Source organism: Lagenorhynchus albirostris, chromosome 1, assembly GCF_949774975.1.
Source record: "Lagenorhynchus albirostris chromosome 1, mLagAlb1.1, whole genome shotgun sequence".
Classification (NCBI taxonomy): domain Eukaryota; kingdom Metazoa; phylum Chordata; class Mammalia; order Artiodactyla; family Delphinidae; genus Lagenorhynchus; species Lagenorhynchus albirostris.
Window position 1 is genome coordinate 115782468 of NC_083095.1, and position 15614 is coordinate 115798081.

Sequence of the window (15614 nt, forward strand, 5' to 3'; positions counted from 1 at the left end):
ACAAATTTAAGAGATTATTGCATTTCTAACCACATTTGTAAATATCCCAACATCATGCTGACTACATGAAACTTCTGGAACATTTTTTATTTAGAGTTCCTTTTATAGCAGTGTACATTAGGCTGTACTATAGTGAATACAAAGTGATTTTTCTTAGGACATGTAATGATGTTATTTCAAAGCTGTGATATTGAATGTTTGTGTGTGGTTTAGCCACCAAGCCTAGTGAGGATTTAGGTTTCTCTAACACTTTTTAAATAATGTTTGCTCTTTGGGGGTAGTTACTTGTCTAGTTCATAGAGTCATTTATAGTCTAACTGCTTCTCATTGGAATTTTTAAACTACTATTCATTTATTTAGAATATTGGTTTCAATTATTTCTAAAGAAGAATGGTAAGCTAACAAATAGGGAACCAGTTTCAGCCCCACTTACATTAAACTGAATGTATTATTTCCACTTTATACATTTATTTCTTCCACAAATATTTATTAGTGCCTACTGTGTGTCAGGCATTGTTTCAGGCACCAAACATAAAATATTGAACAAAACAGACTACACTCTTGTTTTCCTGGAGTTTTAAATCTACTGGGGGGGAAAAACAGATTGTAAACATCCCCCCATAATATGATATTTGAATAGAGAGACCTGAAGGAAATTAGGGGAACAAACCATTCAGATATCTGGGAGGAAGCATTTTATGAAGAGGGAAGAACAAGTGGCAAGGCCCTAAGGAGGAAGCATGCTCAGTGTGTTTGAGCAAAAACAGGGGTCCATGTAGTTGAAAAAGAGTGATATAAGAGAATGAATAGTAGGAGATGAAGTCAGAGAGGTGGGAGGTGGAACCCATGAAACACTGTAGACCAGTGGATTTAATACTGAATGAGATGGGTAGATTTTGAGCATAGGATTGACAGGATTTGAGCTGTTTTGAAAAGGTCATTCTAGTTCCTATGTAGAGTATACACACTGTCACAGGGGCAAGAAGCAGGGAGACTCTTTAGGAGGCTATTGCCATAATACAGAGGTGATGGTGGCTCAGACTAAAATGATCATGTTAAAAACAGTGAGTCAGGCACTTCCCAGGTGGTCCAGCAGTTAAGACTCCGCCTTCCCAACACAGGGAGCTTGGGTTCCATCCCTGGTCAGGGTATACCGCATGCCACAACGAAGATCCCATGTGCTGCAACAAATGACCCAGTGCAGCCAAGTAAATAAATAAATATAAAATAAAATGAAATTAAAATAGTGAGTCATAGTCAGATTTTGAAAATGTTTATAAAGTAAATCTAATGGGATTGTATCATTGAGAGACTGAATAGGGACATTTTTTGCTGAGACTTACCCAGAGTTGGAGAAGAGGCATCAGGCCTTTTTTAGAGTGGACTTCTTAGTGCCTCTGTGGAAGAAAACACCTGGCATTGTTGTTTAGGTGCAGGGCTTTGCTGTTTAGATTCCAGAGGAGTAAGGCAGTTGCTTTTAGGTGCCCTGGGAGGGCCTTTTCTTGTTTCCAGAAATTTGACAGATAATTTAGGGGAGGCTTGGAGATGGCTCAGGAGCTTTGACAGGGTTATTAGAATGTCTCTTCAGACAATCAGAGCAAATCCTCAATATACCAGGTCACTACATATATAGTTCTCAAGGTGGTACAAAATACCTGCTTGCCCTTTGAGAACTTAGTTTCAATCCCTGGGCATTAGGCAGTTTTTTATTTTTCCTAAACAGATAGACCTGCCATTTCCTTTTGACCATCTACTCTTACTTCATTGATTAAATCACTAGAATGTCCTGTTTAATTGTATATTTACAGGACATTTATATAGAGTGATGTGACTAATAAAAATAGCATAGCGAAATCACTGTTTGGAAGTTAATTTCAAAATTAGTCATTTTCTTGAAATTGGTCATGTTTAATTATCTTATTCTAGTGTACTTTGGCACTGGAATATCCCTACTTTTAAAATCTTAGTTCTCATCAATTCCAAATAGAAATTGTGATTAATTTTAAAGATGACCTAAAAAGGTGATTCCTTTAAATCATTTACTGGTCTTATTTTCTTACATACTTTAAAAAGAGTTAAACTTTTTAATTTGACAGTTCATTTTACAGAATCTCAATTTTTTAGTAAAAAAACAAAAAAAAATTCGGGCTTCCCTGGTGGTGCAGTGGTTGAGAGTCTGCCTGCTGATGCAGGGGACACGGGCTCGTGCCCCAGTCCGGGAAGATCCCACATGCTGCAGAGCAGCTGGGCCCGTGAGCCATGGCCGCTGAGCCTGCGCGTCCAGAGCCTGTGCTCCGCAACGGGAGAGGCCACAACAGTGAGAGGCCCGTGTACCGCAAAAAATAAATAAATAAATAAAAAATTCTGTAACCAATGTTATGTACTTCATATGAAGCAGCAGGTCTTATATTTCCGTACAATTTCAACATTTCCATAGCTTTTCTGTTTTGTTTTTCGTTGATGTGTAGCATAAAAAGAAAGGATTTGCTTTTATATTCTAATTGATTCTGTTTCACAGTGAATTTCTGGAAAAACACATCGGTAGGTTTATTTCATAAGTATCTAAAATTTGAGAAATATAATAAAAAATGGTGGTGGTGGGTTTTTAGGTGTATGTTATTTTACAATTGATTGCAGCCTTTGAGTCTGATCTAAAGGAATATCATTACCCCACAAATAAAACTGAGTGAAGAAACTACTGAAGAGATACATCCATAGCTTTGGTTATCTGACATAGCTATCTCCAATCAGATTTCTTTTATCAAATCATCTATTGAATCATCCTATAGCAGATGGCAGTCCTGCAAAGTATATTATCTTTTCCTTATTTATAACAGTGTTGGGATTTGATATTTTTGAAGTACCTTTTATTTGCTAGAATAAAAACCTGATTTCACTGCTACCAAAAGCTGTGTGTATGTGCATGAAAGAGAGAAAGAGACAGAGAGAAAGAGAGGTATACAATCCACTGTGCTGTTCCTCCCAACTTTATATATGTCCCTTTTCCACAAGGAATAACTCTCGGGCATAATACAAAGCAATGTGGCTGTATTGACTTGTTTTTCTGAAAAGCTTTTTTTTTTTTTTAAGTTCATTTTTGGCTGTATTGGGTCTTCGTTGCTGTGCACAGGTTTTCTCTAGTTGCGGCGAGTGGGGGCTGCTCTTCATTGCGGTGCACAGGCTTCTCATTGTAGTGGCTTCTCTTGTTGCTGTGTGCGGGCTGTAGGCGCACGGGCTTCAGTAGTTGTGGCTCGCGGGCTTAGTAGTTGTGGCTCGCGGTCTCTAGAGTGCAGGCTCAGTAGTTGTGGCGCACGGGCTTAGTTGCTCCGCAGCATGTGGGATCTTACCGGACCAGGGCTCGAACCTGTGTACCCTGCATTGGCAGGAGGATTCTCAACCACTGCACTACCAGGGAAGCCCTGACTTGTTTTTCTTATAGCTTTGCTGCAGGGATATCCTAACTACTCTTCTCTTGATTTTGTGTATCCCCCACCTGCTTTCCCTTTCATTACTTCTCTGCTCTCTAGACTCCCCACCAGTACCTGAAATATTTTCCAATTCCAGACGTGTTTCTCCCTTCACCCTCGTAGTCTAGGGTGACAGAGTCTTTGGTGATAGGTCTGGTGGTAGCAGGTGGGAGAGGAGCTGGTCAGCAGCTTTACTCCTCATTCACCCCTTTTACCTCCAGGTAGGTCTTGTCTAAGCCTAACAAAGCTTGAATAATGCTTCATGTACACAAACCTGTACTGTTTTTGAGCCCCTGGGGGCCCAGATTGGCGGGGGGTGGTGTGGAACAGGTGTATAGGGTATAGAAAAGTCACTACCCCCAAAAAATGTTTCCAGTTTTTGCTAATGGCTAAAAACCTAGAGAAGTCTCTAGGATTTTGTGCTAGGAGAATGAAAGAAGTAGTAGGATAGAAGCTGTGAGATAATTTTATACTGATTCAAGAAAGAGAGCACTTTCAGTCAAAAAAGATGGTGGCAGTAGATAGGAGGCAGGCAAAGTAGTACCTGAGTCCTTCATAGGAAAGAAAGTAATGCTAGATATTTTACTTGGCTAAGTTTACTTGCTCCTCCAAGAGTCTTGCTCTCTGACATCTCAAAAACTTGGTTACACCTTGTATTCCTTCTTCAGGCTCCCAGCCTCTTAGGGAAGTGCCTGTATGTGTAGTAATTTATGATTTGCTTTCAGTTACTTTTCCTTATTAAATGTTTCACAAGAGAAGGAAGCAGATTGTTCCATTGAATTCACAAACCAGTGTTTTTAGATATACGGTCTAAAATTTAATGTTTGTTCTTTACTGAAAAATGTTAAATAAAATATTAAGCCTTTTAAAATGAGGCACATGGAATCAAAACATATATTGGATTTTAATTGATTCCATTCAGAAAAGCAGGTACTTAAGAGATTCTGTATATAAAAGATTAAAAAAGTATCATTTAAATCTCTATATTAAATTATTGGTTAACCCTTTTAATTTTGTTGCAGAGAAATAGAATAGATTAATTAGAAAGTTAAGCAAGACTCAAAAGTGTTTCTGCTACTTATTTATTCCTAAACTTTCTGTTACATCTACCATTTTAATCTGTAAGTTGAGGCACTGGCATCTCAAAAATTGTTGAATTGGCATATGTAGACTAGAAGTAGTAAGGAAAGAAAAATATATGGCAGTGGTGATTCAGACATATCTTAATAGAAATGTTTTCCTCCTAATTACTGTATTGCAACTGTGGTATATTTTCTTGTTGATACATAGTTTTTCAGATTTTGATCAATTTGTATAATTTCTGTATTGTTTATTTTCTGTGGGTAATTTCTTTTTTCCTGGTTACCTTGGTCTTGTGGCTGAAGCTTTGGAAAGTTTATTACTCCTGTCATAATTCTATGTTTGTACAGCCATTGTGTTGAGCAGAAAGGAGTCGTTGATGCTAAAGGATGACTCTTGCCTTTGTCAGTGCCAGCCACGATCTTCTGCTCAGAGTCTAGATACATTAACAATAAAGCTGTAGAGCTCTTTTAAACCCTAGCCAGATCCTTGTTATTCTATAGCATCCTTTGAGCCCTCTACATGTCTTGTATCCTTGGTATGTAGTACTCTTTAGTTGGTGGCTTAATTAATTACAATTTTATTTAATTAATCTTTGCTCTTCTTTCATGTTGTGGAAGTAATTAGTGTCACTTGATGAGAATTAAGTATGTGTTTTCACAGAATTTCATTTATCACTTAAAATTTTGTGTGAGATGTTTTCTATAGCAGATACCCATTTATTTTCTTTTACAAATGTATTTAAAATAACACATAGCCCCCTATTTATTAATTATTTGATAAAAGGCAATTCAGAGTCGTAAAATGAATTATTTTCATTAGAAATAGGATCATCAAGATAAGTTTGCATTGTATGTTCTAAATCAATGAAAGTTATGTTTACTCCCCAACCCCAGGCCCACCATTCTGCTTTTTATGGATTTGTCTACTCTAGGTACTTCATATAAGTGGAACCATATACTATTTGTCCTTTTGTGATTAGCTTATTTCAATTAACATAATGTCCTCAGGTTGTAGCATGTGTAAGAATTTCTTTCCTTTTTGAAACTGAATAATATTCTACTGTAGGTATATACCACATTTTGTTTATCCATTCATTTGTCAATGGACACTGAAGTCACTTCTACATTTTGGCTATTGTAAATAATGCTGCTGTGAACATGGGTGTGCAAATATTTGAGACCCTGCTTTCAGGAGCCAATTTACTTTTGCATTTTACTTTGGATATATGATATTTTAAAAATATAACTCATTTAGGAAAAAAGTTACAAATGGAAAGTATGATCTTTTTAAATAAGTATGATCTTTTTAAATCTTTTTAAACTTTTCCTAAAATTATTTGCAGTTTCGTAAGTAGCTTTATATTAATGGATTTTGTAGATTGATAGTAGTCTTTGTCTTGGATTGGGTCTCATTGGAATCCTATCTGCTATTCTACAGTGTTGATTGCAAAGAAAATGCTTGGAAAATAGACCACAGGTAACTGGATACTGGAGAAATATTTAGTAACAAAGTGTGTTTTTACATGATACTCCCCAGACTTGTAGAATCTTTCTTAAATCTAGAATTTCAATAAGAATTCTCCAAGAATGAACAAAACAAAAACACTTTTTTTGTTGTTGTTTTTGTTTTGTTTTGTTTTTACATATAATCTGTGTGTTTTTAAAGCTTCTGATTCATTTGAAATTGTGCTTAGTGTGTTATTTATAGTAGGTACCCATCTTTTCTCTGTACTGTTTTTGATATAGCAAGTACAGATTCATAAAAAGAATAAATTAGGGTCCTACTAACTGAATTAGTAAATTTTACTTTGGGTACTGACTTCCTTTCCTTGCTTTTGTCACCTAGTCCTTCAGTTGACAATTCGGTCCCTATGAAAGAGCCTTGGGAATCGTGGCTAGTTATTGGAGAATTTGTAGCATTTAACTTAGTACAGACCACTTATCATCTAAATCACAGAAGACTTCAAGGAATTTTTTTGAAGAAAAAGAGGTTCTAAACTTAACAGAATTTTGTTTTTGTAACATCTAGAGTTTTCTCATGCAAGAATGAAACAAAAAGAAGTCAACCATTTGTATTTCATCATAGAAAGAGTCTCAGAAGGGGTTGGGAAAGTGTACCCTGTTAGGAGTCAAGGATGAGAAAGGCTGGTCTTCAAAACAGAAAAGGGAGAAATGGCTGGATTGAGAGATCTCCAACTCTTTCAGATTTTTCTGGGGATTGATTGGAAGGTAAAAATAATGGAGCCAAAGCTTCAGAAGGTACATTAAGGAGGATAGTGAACTGTTTTGTTGTTAATGGTAATTTATCCTTGTCACATTGAGTCTTCCTTTGCAATTTTCTTAAGAATAGATCTCCTCATTTAGAATCAGATTTTAGAGGAGATTTTATTAGGATGAGTTGTCACATCATTTTGATTAGTTTTGATATAATTAATGTTGATTTGATATGGTTTGATATAGTTTGATGTCTTCAGTTAAGAATAGCTACTCAGTGCTTTGATAGAAACCAGTTTTATTAACTTGAGCACTTGTTTGACTTGCTTCATTTTCTCTAACCCTTATTCACTTCGTATATTAAACTTTAGAAAGTTAGGGGTACTAAACTTTAGAAAGTTGGGAGTGGGGCATTCATCTACCCTTAGAAGTAGCAGTGGGTGGAGACAGGTGGAGAGACCTAGATTATGCTCTGTTCAAAAATCTCCAAAGACCTACATTGGCAATGTATGTAGGGCATTGTATAGAGCAGTGATAAAGATACTCCCAAGTAACTTATTTCTGCAGGTGTCGGAGGCAAGGATTGATACACAGCCAGTTCCAATCAAATGCAGATACCACCCACTGAATTGTATTATCTGCTATACCAAACAAAACCCATCATTGTATCCTCTTGGATTTATATTGTTTACTTTCTTCTCTCCTTAGGTATGGATGAACGAGGAGGTACAACATCTTGGGGAACAAGTGGTCAACCAAGCCCCTCTTATGACTCATCTAGAGTAAGTTTGCTCATCAACCCTTGATTAAAATTGTAAAGATAATTTGGCAGAATAAGTAAGTTCTTTCATATGTGAGTTCTATTTCCTAAGAGAAGTGAAGATTAATGTATTTTATGGGAATATATTAGAATACCCAGTACCTTCATAGTAGCTTTAATTCTTTCCCTTAACTGTCATACTATGGGAGTTCATTTTATGTCCTACAATGAAAGAAATATTCTTGATGTTATTTCTACACCTCAACTGCTTGTAATACCCTTTACTAAAGCTGGAAGAGCTTGGAATGCCTCACTAAGTAATCTCTAAACATAGTCATTTTTCTTCTTGTATTGTTTATTTGCCTTGAGAGCTCTCAAAGGACCAGCTTCTAGTCTCCCCTTTCACGTTCTTGCTATAGTAGTCATCAGTGATTTGTATCAGGGATTCTATAGCCCTGTCTCTTGGAAGCATATCAAAACAGATACAACAGATGACGTTTCTTGGTTGGCAGTTAAGAGAAAATAGGACCAAGCTAACATGCTATACAATGAAAGGTTAAAAGTTTAGAGCCTTTTACAGAAATTAAAAGAACAAAAAAATTACCCAAAACTTTAAAAAATGAGACTGAGAGACTGAAAATTAGACCAAAGAATTGAGAATAAAATTAAAGGCTGTGCCCCCAGATTCTGCAGTAAATTGATGAGGTTAAGAGCTACCTTTTCCAAAAGGTCATACTTTGAATGAATAATGAACTATTTATTTCTCTCAGAATTAACCAAGAGAGAATAGACAAGCATAAAATTTATGGGCACTTAACTCTAGAAGCAAATTGGTTTAAGTGGAAGAAAACCTGAATAATGTGATTGGAATTCATAGTCTCCATATGGGTTACACTGTTTTGCATTGAAAAATGCTGAGTGAAAATACTTACTAAAATATGGGTTTTGCTATTATATTTGGCTGTAAATATGTTTAATTTATTTTAAATACTTGGGAGAAGAACTGGGATAGTCCTGTGGAATCCAGGAAACTGTAGAGAGAGACTGTTAAACATGGGTTTTAGTGTTTCCTTCTCTCAAATCAGTGCTGTGAAAGCTGAGTTGTAGTGTAAACAGCACTGTCCTGGGTATCACAGGATCTACTATTGACACTACTTTGAACTTGCTACTTAATCTTGGACGTGATATTTTATCTTGTGGGTAAACTGGTTGATATCCAAATTTCCTTCCACCTTTAAAATTTTTTTATTTTTTGAATAATATTGTGAATAGGAAAGATAGGTTTCCTGTTTCGATTCTGAAGTAGGGATTTTATATCTTAGAGGACAATACTAGTTGATACTGGATTATTTTCTTTCAGAGCCTTGAGTTACTGTGTGATAACATGTTATTTCTTAATATACATTAAATGGTGCCTTTGTACCTTACTTCCCTTTCAAGCTTTCAGTGTTTTTCTACTTGAGTACTAAATAGGATTTTAGGAGAAGAGACCATAATAATATATCCAAACATTTATATATTTCATGTTCCTGAAATTAAGTTTACCTTTAGAGATGGACTTCAAAGCAAATCTTGCTTTTCTTTTTGCTATTTGATCTATAGGTCAAATGTGAAATGCAGTTTTTTATTCTTAATTTGTTTTTTCAGTGTATGTTATGTACAGTGAAAAGTTAAATTGATTTTATAGTAGTTTTCTATTATAAAAATCCAGATTAATCTCCAGATATCCCATACAGCCATACGCACGCGAACACACACACACACACACACACACACACACACACACACACACACACACACACACACACACACACAATATTCACACACACACACACACAATATTCACACACATTTTTTTCCCTGCCTGGCTACTGAGTGATCTGATAGAACAGTGATTTACCGTCCTCCTTTCTTTTTGTTCCCGTGAAATCTACTCTTCCAATAACTTTTTTCCTTTATCCTAGTCATGATTCTGTGTTAGTCAAGATGTTATATTTTATTTACAATTTCAAACCATTTATTTCTCCCCTGAACTCTTCTCATCAGGGAGAGACATTTATGGTTATCTTTGAAGCTGTCCTCAGCACTCCTTTATAGGAAGATTGTCAACTTTCTGAGTTTTATTATTAAATACCTTTTACCACCTTGACCATATTTTTCATAATTATGAGTATAGATGGATACAATTTTGTTAATAAGAATCTCAGTTGAACAAAGTACTTAATTCTCGTTAGTATTTTAATACAGTGAGTTTTTAAAATTTAGAAATAAATAATGATATTGGCCAAAAGCTAGTTTTGACACATTGTTAGTAAAATTCAGTTTAAGCTTTAATGAAATTGCAGATGCCTTTGTAGAAATTATGTGAATGACATTTATTTAGACTTTACTATATTGTATAAATAACACACTTCCATCACGGAAAATCTCATTTAATAAATAATTTGATTTTACATTAATAATAGAAAAGTTTTTAATTTTACTTTTTGTGGTACGTCGTGATAAAAAGGTATCTAAAAACTGCAAAATGGGGGGCTTCCCTGGTGGTGCAGTGGTTGAGAGTCCACCAGCCGATGCAGGGGACACGGGTTTGTGCCCCGGTCCGGGAAGATCCCACATGCCACTGAGTGGCTGGGCCCGTGAGCCATGGCCGCTGAGCCTGCGCGTCTGGAGCCTGTGCTTCGCAACAGGAGAGGCCACAGCAGTGAGAGGCCCGTATACCGCAAAAAAAAAACTATAAGGGAGAAAGAATAATTTTTTTGTAGTACTGTAAGCAGTATTTAGCATATGAACTCTATTAATACTATATTACTATGCATTTTAGTGTACAAGATTGGCTATACAGATTCATGAAGGTTGAGATCAATATTTATTTAACAACTTTTCAAAAAAACTATAAGGGAGAAAATAATTTTTTGCAGTACTGTAAAGCAGTATTTAGCATATGAACTCTATTAATACTGTATTACTATACATTTTAGTGTACACAACTGGCTATACAGAATCATGAAGGGTTGAGATCAATATTTATTTAACAACTTTTCAAGGAGAATTTTTTCTCTTTATACTTTTTGCCTAATAGGTCCTGACTTTAATTTTGATGAAGATACCATTCTGCTCTAGTAACCTTGATGCATAAGTGAGTTCCACTGGAATTGTGTGGCTAAGAGGCCACAAACTTCTTTTCAGTGTTTCACCCTATGCCCATTTTCAGAAGTAAGAAAAGTCACTACAGCAGAGCTCTTTCTAGTGTGTCTTCCCTGTTTTTCCCAAAACCACCAGAAAAGTAGCCTCATAGCGTACAGGTGGTTGGTTGAGTTTCCGGTTATCAGAACTACCCACAGCACAGTTGATCTACTCCCCACCTGTGCAGAACAAAAACACACACGTGAACAGATAAAAGCATCATCATGATTGAATAGCGCTTCTATTTTCAGAAATTTGTGAAAGTGGTGATTGAATTTAAAGCACCAGAGACTGAAAGGAGCGATTAATCTCAGATAATTTAGACATGGGCAGAGGTATAATTAATTAATAACTTTGTCCCCTCCCTCCCTTATTTTTTATTCTTTCCTACAAATGAATGTTTTCTATATTTGACCTTTGTAACCAGGCATAAAGGCCAGAGAATATCATGATTTTTCTTATTTTCTACAGTGTTAATGATTTATTCTAGTTTCAGATTACCCCCCAACCCCCCCCCTCTTTAGGAGGCAGTGATTAAGAGCACATACTCTGGGGCCAGACTACCTGGGATGAATCCCAGCTCTGCCACTTACAGCATGTGTGATTCTTGTCCAGTTACTTAAATTTACTGTACCTCAGTTTACTCATCTGTGAAATGGGGATAATAATAATTACTTTACAAGGTTGTTGTGAGAATTAAATGAGATACATGTACAGTGGGCAGTGCTTAGATCAGTGTCTGGTACATAGTGAGTGTTCTATAAGTGTTGGCTTTAATCTTATATATGTCAGAATTTATCAACTAGATTTATTTGTAACAAACAAGCTTAAATGAATGAATACATTTGCAAATGTGCTGCATTCTAAGTGTAATGAATAAGAATTGTTTTCTGATTCAGTCATGCTTATTAATACTATACTTTTACTTCTTTTATATTTGTAAAGGACATAAATAAAATTGATTTCCTTTCCCCTGCAATTTCTTTCTTGGGAATACAGAAGTCTTCTGAGAAACTTTGATATAAAAGTTTTTGTCTGTATAATGCTTTATATATAATGAATGCTCTGTATGTGTTTGCTGAATACAATCAGATTGAGGAAGAATCATTAGATATACTAGATTAATTGCGTTTGGAGTTCGAGGAGGGGAAAGAACCGAAATTGATACAAGCTGGTGAAGCTTGAAGTAGGTGGTGGTGGTATTAATTAATGGTTATAGGGCTTTCTTCTGTTCTTACAAATTATTGCCCTGATTGATGACACTGCTTAGTGAAGCATTTTATTTAAGATCACAGCCTCTGAAGAGTTGTGCTCTGTGACCTTGGACAAATTACATAACCTCTTTGTGCCTCAGGTTTCTAATCTCTATAATTATGATAATCTTACAGATACTTTGTAGGATTTTGGTAAAGATGGAGTATAATAATAGCTATGAAGTATTTCATTTATTGATACAATAAATGAAAGCTGCTGTTACTATTATTACCACCATTATTATTTTCTCCAAATATCTAATATTTTATTATGTATTTTCATGCTTATATTTCCTCATGTACAAATTCTGTTTCAAAAATATTGTCTGATCATTTTAGTTTACGGAAATTCCAAGGGGCCATGTCATCTTGGTTTTCCTGCCCTTTTAAGCTCTGCTACCCAACCTAGGCCAAGCTCACAGTGCCGAAGTACCGTTGCAGTTTATACCCTGGGCGAGGGGTTATGAGAGGGCTCATAGGAAAGAGAAGTCTTTCTGTTGATACTCTTTCCTACAATACAGAGTTTTGCATTCCTTAATTTAAAAGGTGTGAGTTCACTGGTAGGTAACCACTAATAGAAATTATATTTATAGGTACCATCAATGCCCAGGAGTTGGCAGTTTAATCATAAGTATTTTCAGGTTACATATAACCCATTGTGGTAGTTATTTTTCGAAAAGGAACAACATTCAATTGAGTAGAGTTTGAGTGCTTATTTTTTCTAATTGCTAAGTTTCTACCATGGTTTTCCCTTCTCTTTATTTTATTTTTTATTTTTTTTTTTGCCATACGCGGGCCCCTCACTGTTGTGGTCCCTCCCGTTGCAGAGCACAGGCTCTGGACGCGCAGGCTCAGCAGCCATGGCTCACGGGCCCAGCTGCTCCGCGGCATGTGGGATCTTCCCGGACCGGGGCACGAACCCGTGTCCCCTGCATCGGCAGGCGGACTCTCAACCACTGCGCCACCAGTGAAGCCCCCCCCTTCTCTTGTTTTTGTTCTTGTTTTTGTTTTTGTTTTGCGGTACGCGGTCCTCTAACTGTTGTGGCCTCTCCCGTTGCAGAGCACAGGCTCTGGACGCGCAGGCTCAGCGGCCATGGCTCATGGGCCCAGCCGCTCCGCGGCATGTGGGATCTTCCCGGACAGGGGCTCGAACCCGTGTCCCCTGCATCGGCAGGCAGACTCTCAACCACTGCACCACCAGGGAAGCTCCCCCCCCTTCTCTTTATAATATGGTTTGCAGAATGAAACAATCTTGCTCGTGTTGTTCTTCCTTCCCTCCCCATTTTGCAATATTCAAATTTTGAAAGCTAGAATAATTTTCAAAACTAGAAGGTGTTTTATTTATATCCAGTCCTTTTAGTTCGTAGAGGAGGAAACTTAAGAGAGTATGAGATTTGGCTAGGTTGAGATGTGTGCTGTTGATACAAAATACACATGAGATTTGGTCAGAAAGTTTGCCTAGTTAATGACAGACTCTGGCCTAGAACTCACATATTCTGAATTCTGTGCTAGTATTTTTAACCCCCTTACCTTAGAATTTCCCAACTCAAAGAATTGTCTTAAATTTTCTGCCATATACTGAAGGAATGGGAGGAGAGAGAGGACAAAGGTGAAAAAAGAAGAGGATCTGCAATTGATAAAGAGGGCATTGGACATTATTTGATTTTTTTAAAAATTTGCCGGGCAGGTATAGTGTTTCATGAGGCAGAATAGTGTACAATTTAAGAGCTTGAATGTTGAAATCAAGATGCCTGTGCTGTTTCTGGCACTCCTATTTCTTAGCTGTATGACTCTAGGCACGTTGCTTCTCTTTGCCTCAAACATTTTTTTGCTTTTCCCTTTTGCACTGGTTGTGGGGGCCGGAGGTGGTGGATACTAATAATAACTACCTTACTGAAGTTCCGGACTTAGGCCTATTAGTGGAGAAGGGGAAAACCAGTTATGTGGTGATGAGTTGGCTTTAAAATACTTAGCTTAGCTGCTGTGTATGACTCAGCACAAAATAATCTCAGGGACTTTCTGTTAAGGGATAAATAGTTGATATGTTTTGAGTTCTTTCATTGTAAACATACTGTGTGACTTGTGCTACCTGTTGCAGTGAAGGGATATGAGGGTACAGTTTATTTAAAAAGCACCAGCAGTGGTCATTTCTCAGATCAGCTGTCAGGAATACATGTGGATGGCAGCCTGAAAGACCAGATCAGGTAGAAAAGTGAAAATATTAGGGTACAAGGATTCAGAATTTGTTCTAGATTTCTGAGAGTCATACATAAAGCCATAGATTAGGTACTTGGGTTAAAGGAAACAAAAATAAATAAAAATTCAACTAGAGTAAACATAGAGCTTTCAGATTCTATGGACACTAAAATGAGTCCGAAAGGTTATCTGTATCCATTTAATGTTACTTCTCTGACAACTCTGGACCATTTCTGTCAGATGTGGCTAAAGGGATCTTTAATTTTGCTTAGTGCTCTCTCCATTCTTAGCAAGTATTCAATATCTGTTCCTTCATATATATGGAAGAGTTTGGCTAATAACCACTTTGAAGTTTGATGGGTAGCAAGTTGGAGATGACATAATAGGGGCTTAATTCCCTTCACATGTTATCTATGCAAAACAAACAGAGGTCATTCTGACTCCAGAAAGGGTTATACTGGGTGGAGTTTTGAGAGAACCTGGTGTGTAGTTCATTTACATTTGACAGTAGGGGCCTTGGGAGTACCTAGGAGCAGAGAGAACATGTTGTTTTCTTCTCCCAGCAGAGCACAGTGGCATGAGAGCTACCCTTGTAAATAAGGATGACAGTGTTGTCTGACTGCTTTTAAGGAACTTGCTCTTTCTGTGGTTCCCCAGTTTTACCCTGCTGAGATTTGTAGATGCAGTCAGTTTCTGAAATGTCAAAAGTGAATAAATGTGTATCTTAGAGTTCAGGAAATATGGTTGGAAATACAAGTCATACTTACCAAGTCATCTTTATTTTAAATAAACTGTAAAACTTTAACTCTTTTAAGGCAGCAGTGAGAAGCTCTAATTAGGCAACAAATAATTAATTACCAAAGTAATTTCACTGATTACCATGAGATTACAGGAGAGGGAGAAATTCCTTTGAGTGGTCAGGAAAGACTTAATAGAATAGGAAGAGTTTGAGTAGAATATTGTAGGACAAACAATATTTGTGTGAATAAGGTTGAAAGGAAGACAGCTCTTTCTGGAAATGTAGAATGATGGGACCACAAGTTACAGAGGCACCAAAATCACAAACTTTAGAAAATAGTAAATCACCTTGCTTGGTAGGTGAATAGTGTGATAAGGCAGATAACCTTTCTGTAGAAGAAATAAAGTCTATCCTTTGAGAAATAGAGAACCAATTAAAAATAAACTTTGACACAGGGAATGGCACAAAGGGTTTTATAAATATCAATATACTGTGGTATGAAGGATGGATCCAAACACAAGAAATTGGATAATCTGATATGATGTTACTACACAGGCCCACTTAGGATGAAATAAGACTTAGATTGGGATGATAGGATCAAGATCACAAAATATTGGAGAGAGGAGAGACGTCACAAAGGAAAAAGAAACTGGCACACTTGGTGAATGAAGAAAATACGAAATCATGTAGACTCACTGCCCCCAGAGAATGATGACT

The 15614-nt window shown here is 36.7% G+C and overlaps 1 protein-coding gene across 3 annotated transcripts in view; it reads left to right on the forward strand.

Moving 5' to 3' along the window:
• The window catches only part of TCF12 (transcription factor 12), a 385237-nt gene that overhangs the window by 142968 nt on the left and 226655 nt on the right, over positions 1-15614 (forward strand). For all 3 annotated transcript variants that reach the window (XM_060150625.1, XM_060150615.1, XM_060150635.1), the window contains one exon: positions 7472-7545. In XM_060150625.1, the coding sequence (XP_060006608.1) occupies positions 7472-7545 (74 nt within the window). The remainder of the gene's footprint in view (positions 1-7471; positions 7546-15614) is intronic.